Source organism: Leptonotus elevatus, chromosome 15 (assembly GCF_054856555.1).
Source record: "Leptonotus elevatus isolate MCC_2025b chromosome 15, RoL_Lele_1.0, whole genome shotgun sequence".
NCBI lineage: Eukaryota > Metazoa > Chordata > Actinopteri > Syngnathiformes > Syngnathidae > Leptonotus > Leptonotus elevatus.
Window position 1 is genome coordinate 10,313,542 of NC_141253.1, and position 16,115 is coordinate 10,329,656.

A 16,115-nucleotide genomic window follows, 5' to 3' on the forward strand; every position below is an offset into this window, starting at 1 on the left:
ACTTATTCTATTATTATATTCTAATACAAATTCTTGCAAAACGGAAACAGATGCAAATATACTTTTTTGTCCTGATGGAAGTACAGACTCTAATTGTTTGGTAGGTTCCATGTTTTTACAGCAATAGAACACAATATTCTGTGGGACAAAATCAGTCAAAATCCAGTAAAACAACATTGAAGGGGTTGCTTCAGTGAAAATGGCTACGAATGAATGAGTTTTTTTTTTTTGCTAGACAAAAGTGCAGAGGAAAGAATCACACTGTGTTTTGGTGTGCTTTCCCTCTTACAACGCCTTTTGTATGCTTTCAGAGTCATGCTGAGTCAGCAGTGGGCTGGGCCACGAGGTCATTAAATGATCTGTTTTTCATGGATGTGCGTAATTGATATGATTTGTGCTCGGTGGTAAATTGAGACTCGTGCCTGTACTGCTGGAGGGCGCCGCAATGAATTGCATACAAGTAAACCCGTAAAGAGATAGCAGTCGTGTGCCAGAAGGTTGAGGATGCCCTGGCAAAAAAAATAATAAAAAGCTCAGCGTTTTGATTGTTTTTTCAATTTCAAGACATATCTAAAGGTTTACTGGTGAACAAAATGAAGAGTGAGAGTAGCTTTTTCATCAAATCTGGCTCTTTTCACCTTGAATTTAGAAAGCGTTGTGTTCTTGTATTCCCCGCCTTCATGCATCTTAGAGAAGGGTTAGGACGCTGACTCCCATCACTCAACTCAATTCATAGAGCTCTTTAAGACAACCACCAGTGTTATTTTTTTTTTGGGGGGGGGGGCATTTAGTTGGAAGCCAGGGGCAGCAGATCAAATGAAAACAGTAGAGACCCCAGGATTGAACCCTGTGGAACACCTGTTATACATGTGAATCATATTGCACATATTCATCCAACAACTTTCTTTTTTCGCTCAACATAGTTAGCAAGAAGTGATTACAGTAATAAAGAAATCACATGACGTACCGTCACAACAGTCACAAATTGAGTTGTTGAGTTAAGAACCGCTGCTGCAGACGTAGTAATAAAATAATGTAGATAGATAGATAGATAGATAGATAGATAGATAGATAGATAGATAGATAGATAGATAGATAGATAGATAGATAGATAGATAGATAGATAGATAGATAGATAGATAGATAGATAGATAGATAGATAGATAGATAAATAAAATGTTCCTCAGTTTTGCTTTTCGATACAAAATTTGGTGCATATGTCTATCACAACAGGACACACGAAATGTGATTGAACAATAAGTCAGCCATTTTGTTTAGAAGCAGCCATTTTGGGCTGATTCCAGAGGTTTGACTTTGACAAACCTCTACGAGTGAATTCCAATCGGAAGCAAGTATACCAGAAAGATTGGTATCACTAAATTGTTAAACTTTTTTGTCTACACCATCTCAGAGACGAAGCATGGGGTCAAAGTTCAATAATGAATTTGAGGTTTCTACAGCAGTTTACACTTATTTGAACATATCGACGCCCTCTTAAAATAATCGGCAAAGTAATTTTTTTCCTCCGGATTTTTCAGGAAATGAAAAATCAGGAATTTGCATCATGAGGAGATGAATTAGGCCCCAAATTTTTGGGGGAAAAAAATGACTTAGGCAATTATTTTAAAAGGGTGGCGATATTGAACATAAAAAAAAAAAAAAACATTTTCAGGACATTTTTATGGGAAAAAATAATTTTAAAAAATGAGCTGGAGCTTGGCCTAAGGTTTTTCTTCTGTAGGACCACATTGTTTCCAATCAGAATTTTACAAGGGTCACACTTGCCCATTGGGCGGCACACCTTATATTGAAAAAAAATTAATAAAGAATGCATATCAGCAAAATGCACATTCAATCTATTTCTACTTTCCCTACACTAGAGGTTAACGTTGTCCACCTTAAGTGATGATGATTTATTGCTTTAAACCAGTTGTGGTTCAGTTGTCGCTATGACCCACTTAGACTTCTCTCCTCTTTCTCTCCGTGTTGCTAACGACTCTGCGGCCCCCCACCCCAAGCACCCGCCTTCCCCTTTATCAGCAAAATTAGCCTGTCGGGCTTCCAGTGGAATTAGTCATTTTCTATATGACATTACGTCGTCTAAGGTGGCGCTGAGATGGGGATCTATTTTTATGTGGTATCAGCGCCCCGGGAGGCTTGGAGCGAGTGAGGATCACATACATAGTGAGGGGTGAAGCCAGGCAACCATCATGGATTATCATGATTTACGGCCCTGCTGAGAAAGGAGAAAGGAGTGAGACAGAGAGGGGAGGGGAAGGGGTTTCTGGATGACATCATCGCTAAAGCAACGAGAACAAGTGGAAAGTACAGTAGGTGCAAAAAGTTTCAGCTCCCGAATGAATTAAGGTGCTCCATCTTGCGCCGCGTGGCTACTGTAGGCCTCGCGTTGTGCTGTACGCGCCTCCTCCTCCATCTTCCATCTTTCTCCATTGCATCGATTTGCTGACAGTGCCGAAATGACAAATAGCTTTCGTTTGCGGCCGCAAAGGAAAACCGTGTCAATTCTCTTAGATAAAGGCACACGGGGGGTGTTATTATTTGGGGGTGTTATTTGAGGTGAGGCAGTTATTTTATCCCGCTGGGATGTGTTAGATTTATAGTGGTCTGACCTGCACTGAGAACACAGGACAGTTTTATTTGGAACCGATTGTGTGTTTATAACAACACTTGAGTCCTTAATGGTATTTCCTTTTCCCTTTTTGTATTTAGCTTCAATAATGAAACTTGTATTGAAGTGTTGAGGGGTTTATTAAAGTGTAAATTGACTGACATTTCTAGAGTACAAGTGTACTTTCCTTCACTAGTGTATTAGAAAGCACGTCGACGTCAAATTGAATATTTTGTGGCTCTCTAATTTTGTATTATTTTTCTTATTTGTCTTCATATAGTGACTGAGAGCTTTTGTGCACTCAGCGGCAGAGAATTGACACCTCCCTTTTACCAATAAAACAAACATATTGATATTGATATTGATATTTTCCCAGTGTAGAGACACCATTGTGAAGAATAAATTGCTAACCAAAACAGTAGCGCTTGATCAAGTACAGTGGAACCTCGAGTTGTGAATGACCCTTTTTACAAACTTTTCCGGTTACGCCCATTTTTGCAGAAAATCAGCCTCTAGTTATGTACACGTTTTGTTATCTAGCATGGATGAGCGTACGGACCAGTGCTGTGTTTCTCGTGTTATTTAACCATCATTGGCTCGTTGCGATAGTTGCACAGTTTTTTTCCCCTCTTAATTAAACCTCAGAATGACTTAAATGTTATGGTTGGCTGTAAACGCCCCAAAACCCCACATAAAACTCGTTGACCCCTAACGCGAAGCAAATAAAAAGCTGTCCTGTGCTGCCTTAATATCATTAATGTGGCAAAAAAGACATTTCACTGGATCATTTTTTCTGTAAAAAATAATAAAATAAAATTAAATGAACGTGCAAAAGAAAAACATCTGAATAAGATTGTTAAGTTATTATGCAAGAAGATCTTTTTCAAAGGAGGAGCTGTTGTACTTCTCCACTTCTCAAATTTTAAACACAACAAGCACTTTAGTGTTATTTCTTCATAGTGAAGTATATTTTCAATTTTTTTTTTTTAATGTACTGTATTTATTTTCAACCACACACCAATTAAAATAAGAAAGAACCTATATCATAAAATGTAAACATAGCACTGCATTGCATTCATTTTAATGGGAAAATTCGATTTACAAACATTTCGAGTTACAAACGGGGCCACGGAACAAATGATCACTGTACACAGTATCTCAGCTTTGCAAAAGCATCTGGAAATTTGTGTTACAGTACTTATATTTAAACCTCACTGTAAACGTCAGCTATGTAGATGCCACATTTGTTTTGTGAATTAGAATGCATAAGATCATCTACAGGATGTCCAGTAAAACCCATTGTGATAGTCTGATTTTGTATTTAGCGTTCATATTTCCTCTTGAAATGGCTGAAAGCTTGTATTTACCAAAATGCAGAGTACTGAGTAAAGATCATCACAGACACGTGACCTCAAGGCACCTCTGTACACTATTCTATGAGAATTGTGTAGTTATTTACGTGGATGACGCCTCCAATGGCTATATAGCGCGTGGTGTCTATTACAGCGGAGGCCACTATTTGAGGAAATAACTAGATTTTGTTTCATTTTTTTTAACATGAGATTGGATGAACTTTATCACTTGCATACACAAACACACACACACACACACACACACACAAATTCCACGCACACCTCCCATGAGCTGCATTTTCAGGACGAGCACAGTGGGAAAGGATTCCACACATTCTGTGAAGATATTTGAGAATATTGCTTTAGCGTTGTGTGCTTTGTGTGTCTGGTTTCCCCTCTCCTGCTCTCAGTTCCTTGACCTCAAAACCCCCCTGCCGGACATCCCCCACCTTTTACTAGTTAGGTGATGTGAAAAAACACACAACTATTATTAGATTCTATCTTGACAAAATCTATTGTTTTTACTTGTGTTCTGATGTAGACACGGGTCACTGTAAATAAAAGGCAACCAGGAAAAAGAAAACATCACTTGAGTCGCAAATGACACCTTTAAATATTTATTGCACCATTATTTTTAACGGCATTCATGCATGTTCGTGTCTTAACGTTGAGTCGTTTGTTAAAAAAGAAAAAAAGTGTACTGACTGTTCTTGTTTGTCCTCTGTTCTTAACAGCTTAATTGATTACGCCTTTCTTCACAATGTATTACAGAGTATTGTCTGTACAATGGGACTGAAGTGGTATCCACACCCAGAATTGCTCCACTGCTTCAAAGGATGTGAAGTAAGACAAAAAACATAGCCTCTTCTATTTTGGTATTGGCACTTCTGCTCCTCTCCCCTTTATTAAATAAAATTGGTTATTAAATACAGTTGGCGCAGCTTCGTTTTGCATTTACAGTATGTGATAAATAACTAAACAATATGAGGCGGATTCACAAAATTATTTATTAAAAAAAAAAAAAGATTCTTGGGGACCACCTATGGTCCGCAGACCACACTTTGAAAAAACAGCCTTAGCAACAATAAAGAATAACTGTTTTATTATTATTATTATTTATTTTTTTACTACAAACTCCACCAACGAGTGAAGTGTAGTTGACTTTAAGTCCAGACAGCCAATCATTACAGTGCCTTTAAAGTATTTTGTTTATTTGTAGGTCAGACTAAGGTCATCAGATCAAACAGCGTCTGTCCTCTGCAAATGTTGCGTTCACGTGTGAAGGAATTCCCCTCCACTGTATGCAAGAATTATATGATGTGCGCACTTTAGACCAATTGGATATCCTGATTGTTAACTCCAGTGGAAAGGGTCAGGCCAACCCTATAAATCTCCTCATAGGAGAGTCCCCCACCCCTCCTTTTTTTTCCTGTAGTGAATAGTTTATTAGGTTCTCGGTCAGATTTACGATTCTGGTCCACTAAGGGCCCCCCAAAAAAATTCACATTAAAAGATAAAAGATGTAAAAGGCCATGTATTGCGCACGGGAAACGACTATTAGCACGACCGTATCAATATGATAGTACTAAAGATGACAGTTTTTTTTGTGTGTGTGTTTTTAATACAGCCATTCATGGGAGACAACTACTGTGATGCAGTAAACAACCGAGCCTTCTGTAACTATGATGGAGGAGACTGCTGCCAGTCCACTGTCAAGACCAAGAAGGTTAGACGCACCATTGTACGGCACATGAACTGTTTCCTTTTTTTTTTTTAGATTACATGTTGCCATTGGCAAGCCTTTACCACCGTAAATAATATAAAGTACTTATGAAACATAAATATATTGGAGGCAATATGTTAAATGAGAACTGTTATGCCCATAAATCCTTGTCCTGGACTCCCTCTGGAGTCATTTTGCCTTATTGATGGTTGCCAAAACTCATTATCAATACCATACTGGCACTTTAAGAAGCCTCTGAGTTCATACCCTGTCTGCAACAAAAGTTCACTTTTCGTCCCCTGGGTATGGTTTGGAACGGTAAATCCTGATCTCAACTTCTTTCCACCGCAGGGTGTGTAGGCGAGATGACGCTAGTCTCGTCAGCTACCAGCTACGTAAATTGTGTGACATCATAGGAGAGAGACACGGCTTGAATCCAAGACACTACTACATCCATTCTACTGTACTGTGATCGGTTATTTGTTGTTACAAACTTTTGCAACGTTTGATAACAGAAACAGAAATTTGCACACAATAGCAAACTATACTCCGTTAAACAATGAAATCTGACAGTTGAGATGCTTCAATTGTAAGCAGCCTGTTTACTGACGACAACTAAGAGAAAAAGAAGATCTACTGGCCAAGTCGACAGAGGTGGGCACTTCCATCATTTGTCGGCCTGTTATTGATGGATGGTCATTTTTCGGCGAATGTTTTATGATGCAAAGCCTGTTAAAAATACATGGACTGAGAGGACCGTCTGTACTAACCCGGATCAATATATGTAAATCGGTTCTCAGACCATGTATTTTTCTCAAGGCTTCGTGTCATAAAGCAGTCACTGAAAATGTGGAAACACTCGTTGAAAGGTGGGCATCCATCAATGACGGGCCAATGTAACGACGGTTTTACCTCTGCAAATTGGTACCTCCAAGTTCACCCACAGTTCGTTCCATTGACACTGGTTGAAGTTGTATCCTTGTTACAATGGTCTGCATGACTTAACAGAATAATTCACTGGGATGCTATTGATCATTTTTGAAACTTATGGACAAAAGTTGCTTGGACTTGGTCTTTTCTGCTCAGTACCTCAATCCTTCTCTGTATTTTTGACAGAGCTTGTATCCATTAGTATCACAGGTAAGCCTATTCCAGCTGACTTCTGGCGGGAGGCAGGGTACACCCTGGTCTGGTCACCAGCCAGTTATACGGCACACATAATCAAAGCCATCACTGTTGTGTTCACACCTATAGACAAATCACAGTCTTCAATGAGCCTAACATACCTGTGTTTGGAATGTGGAAGGAAGCTGGAGAGCCTTCAAACTCACTAACCGTTCACGGTACCTTCCAGCGGATTGTGTCGCCCTTCAGGAAAAAAAATAGTGCAAGAAGCCAAAGGAAAAGGTAGCACAAGTAGAGCTAATCCTTTCTTACTGGCCAAATTCAACGTTTTGGTGCAAATGAACGTCACGGTACCACTGTATCAAATTGGAATCTTGGAAACAGTCAATAATCCTGAACATATGTTGGGATCATCCGTTCAAGGTTCAGGTTTTGACTGGTAGCTGGTGAACTGACTTTGTTTCTAGCTGCGGTTGTAGCATTCAGAACTGTGAACATTTCTTTGCATTCCATGTTATTCCCCGCATTCATAAACACTCAACATTTTCTCGACAGTTAGGCAGTTGTTAACGTTTTTGCGGTTGGCTGCATATGGCAAAGCGCTCGGTTCTTGTGGTAGCAGCACTCTTTAGTGTAGCAACGGGCTTTGTCTGGATCACACTTAGGAGTTGTTGGCAAATGGCATGATTGGAAGTGTAGTTCAGCTTCTGCGCTGCAACATCTGCTTCTCTGGTTTGGCCTCTCCTTCTGAATTTGGCAAGGGTCTGTAGTTGTACTCCTGGCATATCCATCTGTATGTCTGGCTGCATTTATACAGCAGTCTATGCGTCTCCCTGGATATTTCACTGTGTCTGACTAGGAAGCCTCTTTATTGCCTCTGGTGAATTAGGATGTACAGGGAACATCTTGCGCTTTTGCTGCAGTACAAACTTCTCGGGGCTGCTTTTGGGCCACATCACAAGCAGTGCTTTTCTGAGTGACTGCTTCCTTATTTTTTGGGCAATGGACTGACCAAACATTGCCTTTTATTGGGAGCAAGGTTTTGAAACAGCAGTGATTACACTTGTATTTGTGTTACGTTTCCAAAAATATCAAGAATAATGAAAGAAATGTAAAGCTGCATACTTGGGTCATAACTGGCCAAATATGTCAGTGAAACACTTGCTACAGGCATTCTGACACAGTGAGTTATTACGGCATAAGCATTTCCAAATCATTCTCACAAGTATTCTACCTTGGCAATTTTTTAAGACAACAGTGTTTTTTTTCCCTTTCTCAAAAGGGTGCCGTCTCAGAAAGCACGCCAATGATCCCTTCATCACCCTTCAGAAATGGATGGTAGGGTGAGGACAGCTTTTTGTTCATGTGGGTTTAAATGAAAACTGGAAAAAGGAATTGACCTATCGGTAAGCTCCGTCCACCTTAGATACTGTTGACAAGTCTGCCAAGCTTTTCAGAAACAACGTGCCACTTCCGGTGTCTGCACTCTGGGGTAGGGGTAGAACACGATTTTTAGTAGCAGGCAGAAGGATGAAGGCTACAACATATAGATCACAGAGAACTTCCACATTGCCTGACACAATAGTAAGGATCTGGCTAGCTAGCACAGTCACACGAAAGGTCAGAAGAACAGGCCTATGCAAACACTGCAACTATGAGCAACTCTCTAGAACCATGGTCTGTGCTTTTGAGCATTTTCATGGTCTGCATGCAGTCATAACCTGCAATTAAAAGGTCTATTTTTCAGATGGTAGAAGACGGGGGGTGTTCCATGTTCATTTTCTTGGATCACTTTGCAAATAAACATTGTTAAATGTTTGCTAGAAGCATGGACGCAGACTGCAGTCTCTGAACCATAGCTTTTAGCTGTTTGCTTAGCTCTTGCTAAGCACTTGCTTCCTCTTGCAATCCGAGTGCGACAGGGAATATACCGTACTTTTGAATGTCAAGGCAAGACCAGTTTAAAGCTGGGTACGCCTCATTTAAAGTCCAAAACAAACCATAGAAAACAAGTGTTATGAAGACGTTTTCAGGCAGAACCAAGCCGCTGACTCCAAAGTTCCACCGTCATCCGAATTGTGTCATAACGTCAAAAAAACAGACAGTGCCAGCCGAATCAAACACTGAAAGTGTGCCAAGTCAAATATTTTTATGTATATACCAAGAAGCCAGTGTAATGTATGCCGATTTACATTTGATTTTTCGCTTAGAGGCAAATTTTTCGAGGACGTGGAAGAAGGCGAGTCGCCAGCAGAAGCATTACAAGAGCATGAACGCCCCCATAAAGCCATTGGCTGGAAAACTATTGTGAGGCTTAGTCCAAGCCACTTTGTTTGATTTTTTTTCTTAGTCAGTGTACACTCAGTATGGGCAGCTAACAGATCATGAGGAAATATTCCTGGATTTAACAAAACATGTATTGGATTACAATCGCTGACTCCCCCTTTGGGTTCTGGATGACTTGTTGTGTATTATTCCACCCCCAGGAGCTTTGAGGGTGCAAGGTCTAGCTGCATGTAAGGTCACCTCTGGATCTAGCGTTAATAGTTGCAAGCTGTCAGTCGGATTTGGAGAGGATGAGAGTAGGCAAGCGTAAGGACTAATGCCTTTTGAGGGTTGCCTGCACAGACCCCCCTCCTTTTTTGTAGACCCCCTCCCTTCACATCCCAATTTTGGGAGAAATTCCTCTCTTGGATGCTTGACGCAGTATGGAGAGGGCAGCAATTATATAGTTATATGGCTTGGCCCCTCTATAACAACTTTTGCTAAATGAGACTATATGTTTTTCTGTCTGCTTTGGTGGTCGGTTCTTGAGTTGCCTCCCAGTCTCTCAGCGCTGTTTACAGCTCTGCGTCTGGCACAGGAACGCTCAATACGCGATTTGTAATGTGTCATGACTGATGTTTGTGTCCAAGCTGATGGTCCGCCATTGCCAGCACTGACCACCTCACTTTTTCTCGTGCACTCTGCCGCAGATTATAATTTAAACCATTTCATACATCTGTTACAGGCAGAGATGTTATGAAGTGTGCTTTTGAAATACGTTTGCCTTCACTTAGGTATTAAACATGTTCATTCGGTAAATGTTTGAGGTCAACAGCCCCTCAACATATTCAGTAGTTGTGTTTTGCCAGTGGTATCCACTGTTACTTTCCTGCCTTCTCATGATTTTGTCAGGCTACTGCAATCCCCTGTAATTACCAACAATTGAATAAACAGCATCTTGCCATAACTAACTTAAATGCCAACTCTGGTGGTTGAGGGCATTTAAGTAGGACGGGACTTGGGGATAATGTGAAGGAGGATTTGGGTTTTTCTCCACTGCTGAGCAAAGGTAGTTGTGCACCAGCATGGACAAACTCCCCTCTGTTTGTTAGTGATTTTGGCAGTTTGCTGATGTTAAGTGCTAGCACTTATGTAGCAAAACAAATTGATGTTTTTTGTTTGTTTTTCTTCTGCTCTGAGGTTGCCGTTTCTATATCCTAATATGTTGAAATATTTATATTTCTGTCCTTATATAAGTGTTTGTTACATTTAATGTTCTGAAGTTATCATAAAACTTTACCCTATGCAGAACAAACTTAGCTTTACTTGACTCCACATGGCTGGGTGTCGGCTTTTCGATTTTTTCAACTTCAAAATAGCACAGCTGCGAAAACAGTGCTACATTGAAGGCATTAGTTGGAACAGGATACAAACAAACATGAACTAAGCAAACAACAATAAAAGCCATTGGGAATCGTAAATGTTAGCCACAGCGTGGAGGTAAGTTTTATCCCAGAGAAGACCAAGGGCCAATGAAGCAAAGCGGAGACTCGCGATACCTTGAACAGTCTAAAGCTGCGTTCAGACTGCAGCCACATCTGATTCAAATCAGATTCCTTCTCAATTCCTATTTTTAGGGCTGACTCGCTACACTGTTTTTAGCAAATGTCCAAATCGGATCTGGGCCTGTTCAGGCTGCGCCTCATTATTGACCCATCTGACAAGTTGCTGTCGAAATCACGTTGGAACGGAGGCGTAGTCCAGCACATGTATTTGACGTGATATAATTGCGACATCTTTTACCGCTCCGCATTGCCCGATTGGTTCCTCACACGTGCGGTAAGTGTGTGTGGACCATACAATATACACATTTGTAGTACAACCTCACGTTGTTTTTTTAACGGCCATGACCGGGCAATAATTCGCTGTTTCCGGTTGCGCATGCGTGGAGCCGATGGAGCAGTGGAGCCGTCTAAGCATTTGAATGCCGTAGCATGCGAGGAACCAATTAGACAGGCGGAACCAATGGGGTACTGACAGCGCTCTCTGGGCAAGCGCATTGGGTTTTGCATTACAAAGAATGACGTCACGGACAGTCAAAACTGATCTTTGTGTTTGGAGCTGTTCATCCAATATAAAACTACCTTCCGAATGTGGTTTCAATCTGTTCTGCAAAAATCTGATTTCATGTGCATTGTGACTGTTCAGACTTTAAAAGTTTCAAACAGTTTCAATCTGGATGGGTTAAAAGGCAGATTTTGGCTGGCAGTCTGAACAAAGCCTAATTTAACAGTAATGCATACTCAAAAGCTACAATATTGCAACAACGATGAATCTGCGGCACCAGAGAGGTTAAGTCATCCATATGATATGGGCTTAAGATGCTTGGGACACTGACAGACCAGGTACAGGAAATAGGACTTTTTAAGATGTGGCCATACTTTTTTTTGGGGGGGGGGGGGAGGGGTCAATTGCATTATTATAAAGACAATTCAAACAATAATGATGGTTTTAGATGGCGTCATCCAAGCCAAGGACTAGAATCTACAAAATTTCTACAATGAGGAAAAAATGTGTGTTTTTTTTTCTTTCACCCCAGCTATAACTCTCACCGCTTTTAAGGAAAGGGGTTCAGTGATTTTCACATAATTCCAACCAAAAGCAAGTAATCAGAGTTTATGGCATAGGGTCATTGTACATATTATAGTTGCCCATATAGCTAACTTTCATAGAGTTGCCATTTAATCAGTTTCGACTCAATGCCCTTCGAACAATAACTCTGCGAGTGGGTGGGTTTAGTTGACCTCCTGCCCTAAGTTGCTGGTGCTGTCTCCAGCAATTGAGAAAATGGATGGCTTGTGCAGTGTAGGTTGTGCAGTAGTTCACATATGTGCAGCTCCCAGTCGCATTTTCCTTGCTAACTAAATGTGGATCAATCCAGGTGGTAGACAACCTGAGTCTGCTCTATACGAATTAACAGGTTTCACATAATTCGTAATAGTTCCCAGAAAACTTGACATAATTGTTCTACCTTATTTCCTGAATTATCTCTTAGCATTTTTTTTATTTGAGAAAATAAGAAAAAAAAAGATAAAATGGAAAAATAAGAACATCATTTCCACTTACTCTAATAATTCCATTCAAACCATACTTAAGGACAGTGGTTCTACTTTTATGCAGCTGGTGTTGAATTAGATCCCTCTCAATGTCTCTCATACGATTGCACTGTGACTGACTAGTGGTGTTATTTCATCCATCAGTAGAGAAGATGGATGGGGAAGCCATTGGCTGTTTGGTGACTCACTGGCCCACTCACATTTACCCTGCTGATCGACTGGCAATCAATCCAGGTTGTATTCCGTAGTCAGCCGGGATCGAGATCAGCATATTTTGTTTTGTCGTGCATAACGTACATTTCCAGAGTGTGAGCAAACGCTCTTAGACACTATCTGCACACCTGGAAATGTATTGTGACTGTGTGGTTGCTTGTGTTGGATTAGCACCCTTGACACTATGTCCTTGCCTTGCCCTTGAAACAGCATTTGTGAAAATGTGCAAGCATATCATTTAACAGAGTCTAAAGCTGCCTTTGATAAAGTCCAGTCGAGTTGGAGTACGACACTAGCCTTACATACCTTCCACCCTCCAAGCAATGACTGACACACACACAGTGAACTGAAATGAGAGGGACACTGTGTTATTTTGACCTGTACCAGAGATGGAAGGATGAGGCTCTGACAAGGTCAACAACCACCAGAAAGTCTTTCATGTAGCGCTTACTGGGTGTCCCCCACCCCGCCCCAACCCCCAGGCCTCCCTCTAGCCCTGGGATATGGGGCCTGGGGCCCACAAGGCCAGTCAGCCATTTCCCAGCCGCCCTGAAGAGAGACCCTCAAGTCAGGGCCAGATGTGGCAGCCGGCCCCCGCCACCCTTAGGGTCAAGGTCAAAGGAAAACAGTTCAAATTTGCCACCCACCGTCATTCGAAAGATACAGAAGTAAACTTTAAATGGAAGATAAGCCTTGGATGGAAAATGAGGTGATGTGAGGAAGTGGGAGTGTGTTGTGAGTAGGAATAGAAAGATAAACCAAAGTGAGACATTAACTAAACTGAAGTCGGGTGCTCTTGGCCTCACACGGGAACACACCGCACGCCGTTGACAGCTGTTTCTGATGTGTGCTCGGCCCTCCGGTCTTGTAAAAATCATCCCATGCAGGCGTCGTCCAGGGCACTGCCCACTCTGTCCACCTGGCCCTCACATAAAGAACGGCCCATACTCACAAACATCTTCTTTTAGACACCATTTAAAAGAGAGCGCAAGAACTCATTGACTTTCTTGCACGAGTTACTGCTGAGGTTCAATTGATTGCCCAACCAAAATAAATGCCTTAGGTAACAACATTAGTAACCCAAATTGGGCTAAGTTGCAAACATACGGCATTCATTTATTTTTAAACTATATTACACTTATACAAATTCAGTACAATTTAAGATGAAATGTAAAGCATATCAACATTTATTCAACTAATAAAATTTAATAAATAAATAAAAATACTTCAAGAATGAAGTCATTGCACCCACTAAAAGAAAAACTTGCAATATTACTTGAAATAGTTTTGTAGGATAACAGTACTTTTGTTTAAGAGAAAAGTTTTAATATTGCGATCATTATTTTTGAGAATTGTTGATAATGGCCTTTTGCTGCGCTTGCTCAATCGTCTCACTTGGGGATGGGCAACTTAAATGATGGATGTCAGAGAGTAAAATAACCACATAATTTCTTGTACATAAATATTCCCATTCAAAGATGGCACAAAATTGCTGAAAAGCAAACCAACATTAAGTACAGGAACTGATTTTGTGCAATTTTTCACAAAAATCAACTCACTCAATCATTTTCATTAGGGGTGTCAGGCGATTACATTTTTTAATTGTAAATAATTGCACGACTTCAATAGTTAAGTCATTAAAATGTATATTCTCTACAACTTTTTTCTCTGAATCGTACAATATTTTTTTCAGTGTGGTCCTAAGACTCCTTCATGCTCTGCAATCCAGACCAAGTACATTTTAGCTCATATTTTCAACTCACTGAGAGGAACGGCCAGTCAGCTTTCATTAATGACACCTGAACTAAAAAAAAACGCCCCAAACTCTGTGGTGTGTCAGGCTGGATTACTCTTATTTAAAAGTCCGCATTGCATACTGGGAACCATTGTATAAAGAAAGTTCACAACCACTTAACCTCTAATAAGAAAAAGTGATGCTGGCAGCAGACCCCCACAGATTGTGCTGATAAGTCACTTTTTTCTTCTTCTTTTTTTGCACTGATGTGCCCTCAGTGTGCTGTTTGCCTTTGCATGACTTGGACCACATGTGTTCTTGGTTTGGCTGAGAAGCAGGGGGACACACTTTGTATACCCAAACAGCTGAAGCCAGCCCCCCCCAGAGAGGCCGGCAGACAAGGTGGCAGCAGCTGGTGCTGGTGACGCATTTTCAGTGTTTTATCCGGTGACGTTGAACGCCTCGAGCGAAGGCTACTGATCCTGCGGTACTATTTTAACCAATTACGATGTTATTGAAGGACGAAAACATCCATCTATTTTCTGTTCCGCTTGTCGTTATTATTGTCATGGGTGGGCTGGCACCTATCCCAGCTCATTTGGGGCGATAGGCAGGATACATAATGGACTGGTCGTGCGCCAGTCACTGGGCACATATAGACACCTATTCACACTCAAATTTGTCTTCAATAAACCTAACATCTAACACCTAACTAAACCAGAGTGCCCAGAGAAGAACTCCACACTTATTTCAAATTGGAACCCCAAACCTCAGAACTTTGAGTCAGACATGCTAACTTCTACTCACTGACCTGAAACAAAATGGGAAAATGGTTTACAGTACTTCCAATTACCGTGAGAATCTAAAGAAAAGTTGACATTTTCCAAAATGTCCTGAAAAGAAAGGTGCCCTGAAATGCTTTTTGAGTACCGACTTGCCGGCTTGACACAGTTGTACACCATGATTGGTGTTTTTTTCCATTTGCAAGCCAATGGCCAATGCCACTGCTGTTCATGTCTCAGACGAAATCTGTCTCTTTGGCCAAATAATAGCGTGTCCAATTCCAAACAGTGCCTTCAATGTGGGGTGGATTTCGTAGTTTGGTGAAAACCCCCAAAGTCTAGATGGTTAGGTACTGAGCTGTGGAAAAGGGAAGATAATGTCCATCCCCCGCGTGACCAAATCCCAAGAAAGTTGGGTTAAAACAGTAGTGTTTAGCTGTTTTAAGTACAGGGAGAAGAGATAGCTTTAAATACTTATGGTCAACAGTCCAGAACAAAGGTGTGTATGGTAAGGAAGTGAAAAAAAAAACTGATCCAAGCAGGTGGGCTTGGGTGAATGGAAGTGGCAGGTGTGTTGTGTGATAGAACGACATTTTTCAATTTGTGTCCATTCTAACGTCCTGTTGATCTCGTGAAGTGTCATCAGTTCTGCTCTCATCTCGTCTTAAATACGAACAAAGCAAGAACGCACGGAATACCCGGATGTTGTTCTTGTCAAATAACTTAAACCAAGGATGCTAAAATCAGTCGGATACTTGTAAAGGCTTGGCTAGGAAAGTATCCCAAGATGCATTCCCTGCTGTTATGATGGAAATAGTCAAATGTGGCAAGGAGACTTGCGTTTTTAGAAAGAACATCCTTGCATACGTTTTTGGGAAGACCGTTCTTGGCGATTTAACGAGACCTTCCTCTGCGTTCTTCAAAATGAGAAACGGCCACAGTCTCTGCGAGGATGAACGGGAAAGTTTCTAAGACAGTGTTGATGTACAGATCAGCGACAGTGGCAGTGAAGAATCGACATGAACCAGATCTGGAGGTGGTGGAAATGAAGATGTTGACCTTTTCTTTAAGAGTCACCAGGATGGATAAGATTAGAAATGAGTTCATCAGAGGGTCAGCCAAGGTTAGATGTTTGATGTTTCGGACGTGTCCAGAGGAGCGATAGCAATTCTATC

At 41.0% G+C, this 16,115-nt stretch overlaps 1 protein-coding gene across 2 annotated transcripts in view; it reads left to right on the forward strand.

The window, feature by feature from the left end:
• pappaa (pregnancy-associated plasma protein A, pappalysin 1a) overlaps nucleotides 1-16,115 on the forward strand; it is a 92,851-nt gene that overhangs the window by 72,514 nt on the left and 4,222 nt on the right. For both annotated transcript variants that reach the window (XM_086097306.1, XM_086097307.1), the window contains exons 20-21: nucleotides 4,753-4,824; nucleotides 5,609-5,707. In XM_086097306.1, the coding sequence (XP_085953432.1) occupies nucleotides 4,753-4,824; nucleotides 5,609-5,707 (171 nt within the window). The remainder of the gene's footprint in view (nucleotides 1-4,752; nucleotides 4,825-5,608; nucleotides 5,708-16,115) is intronic.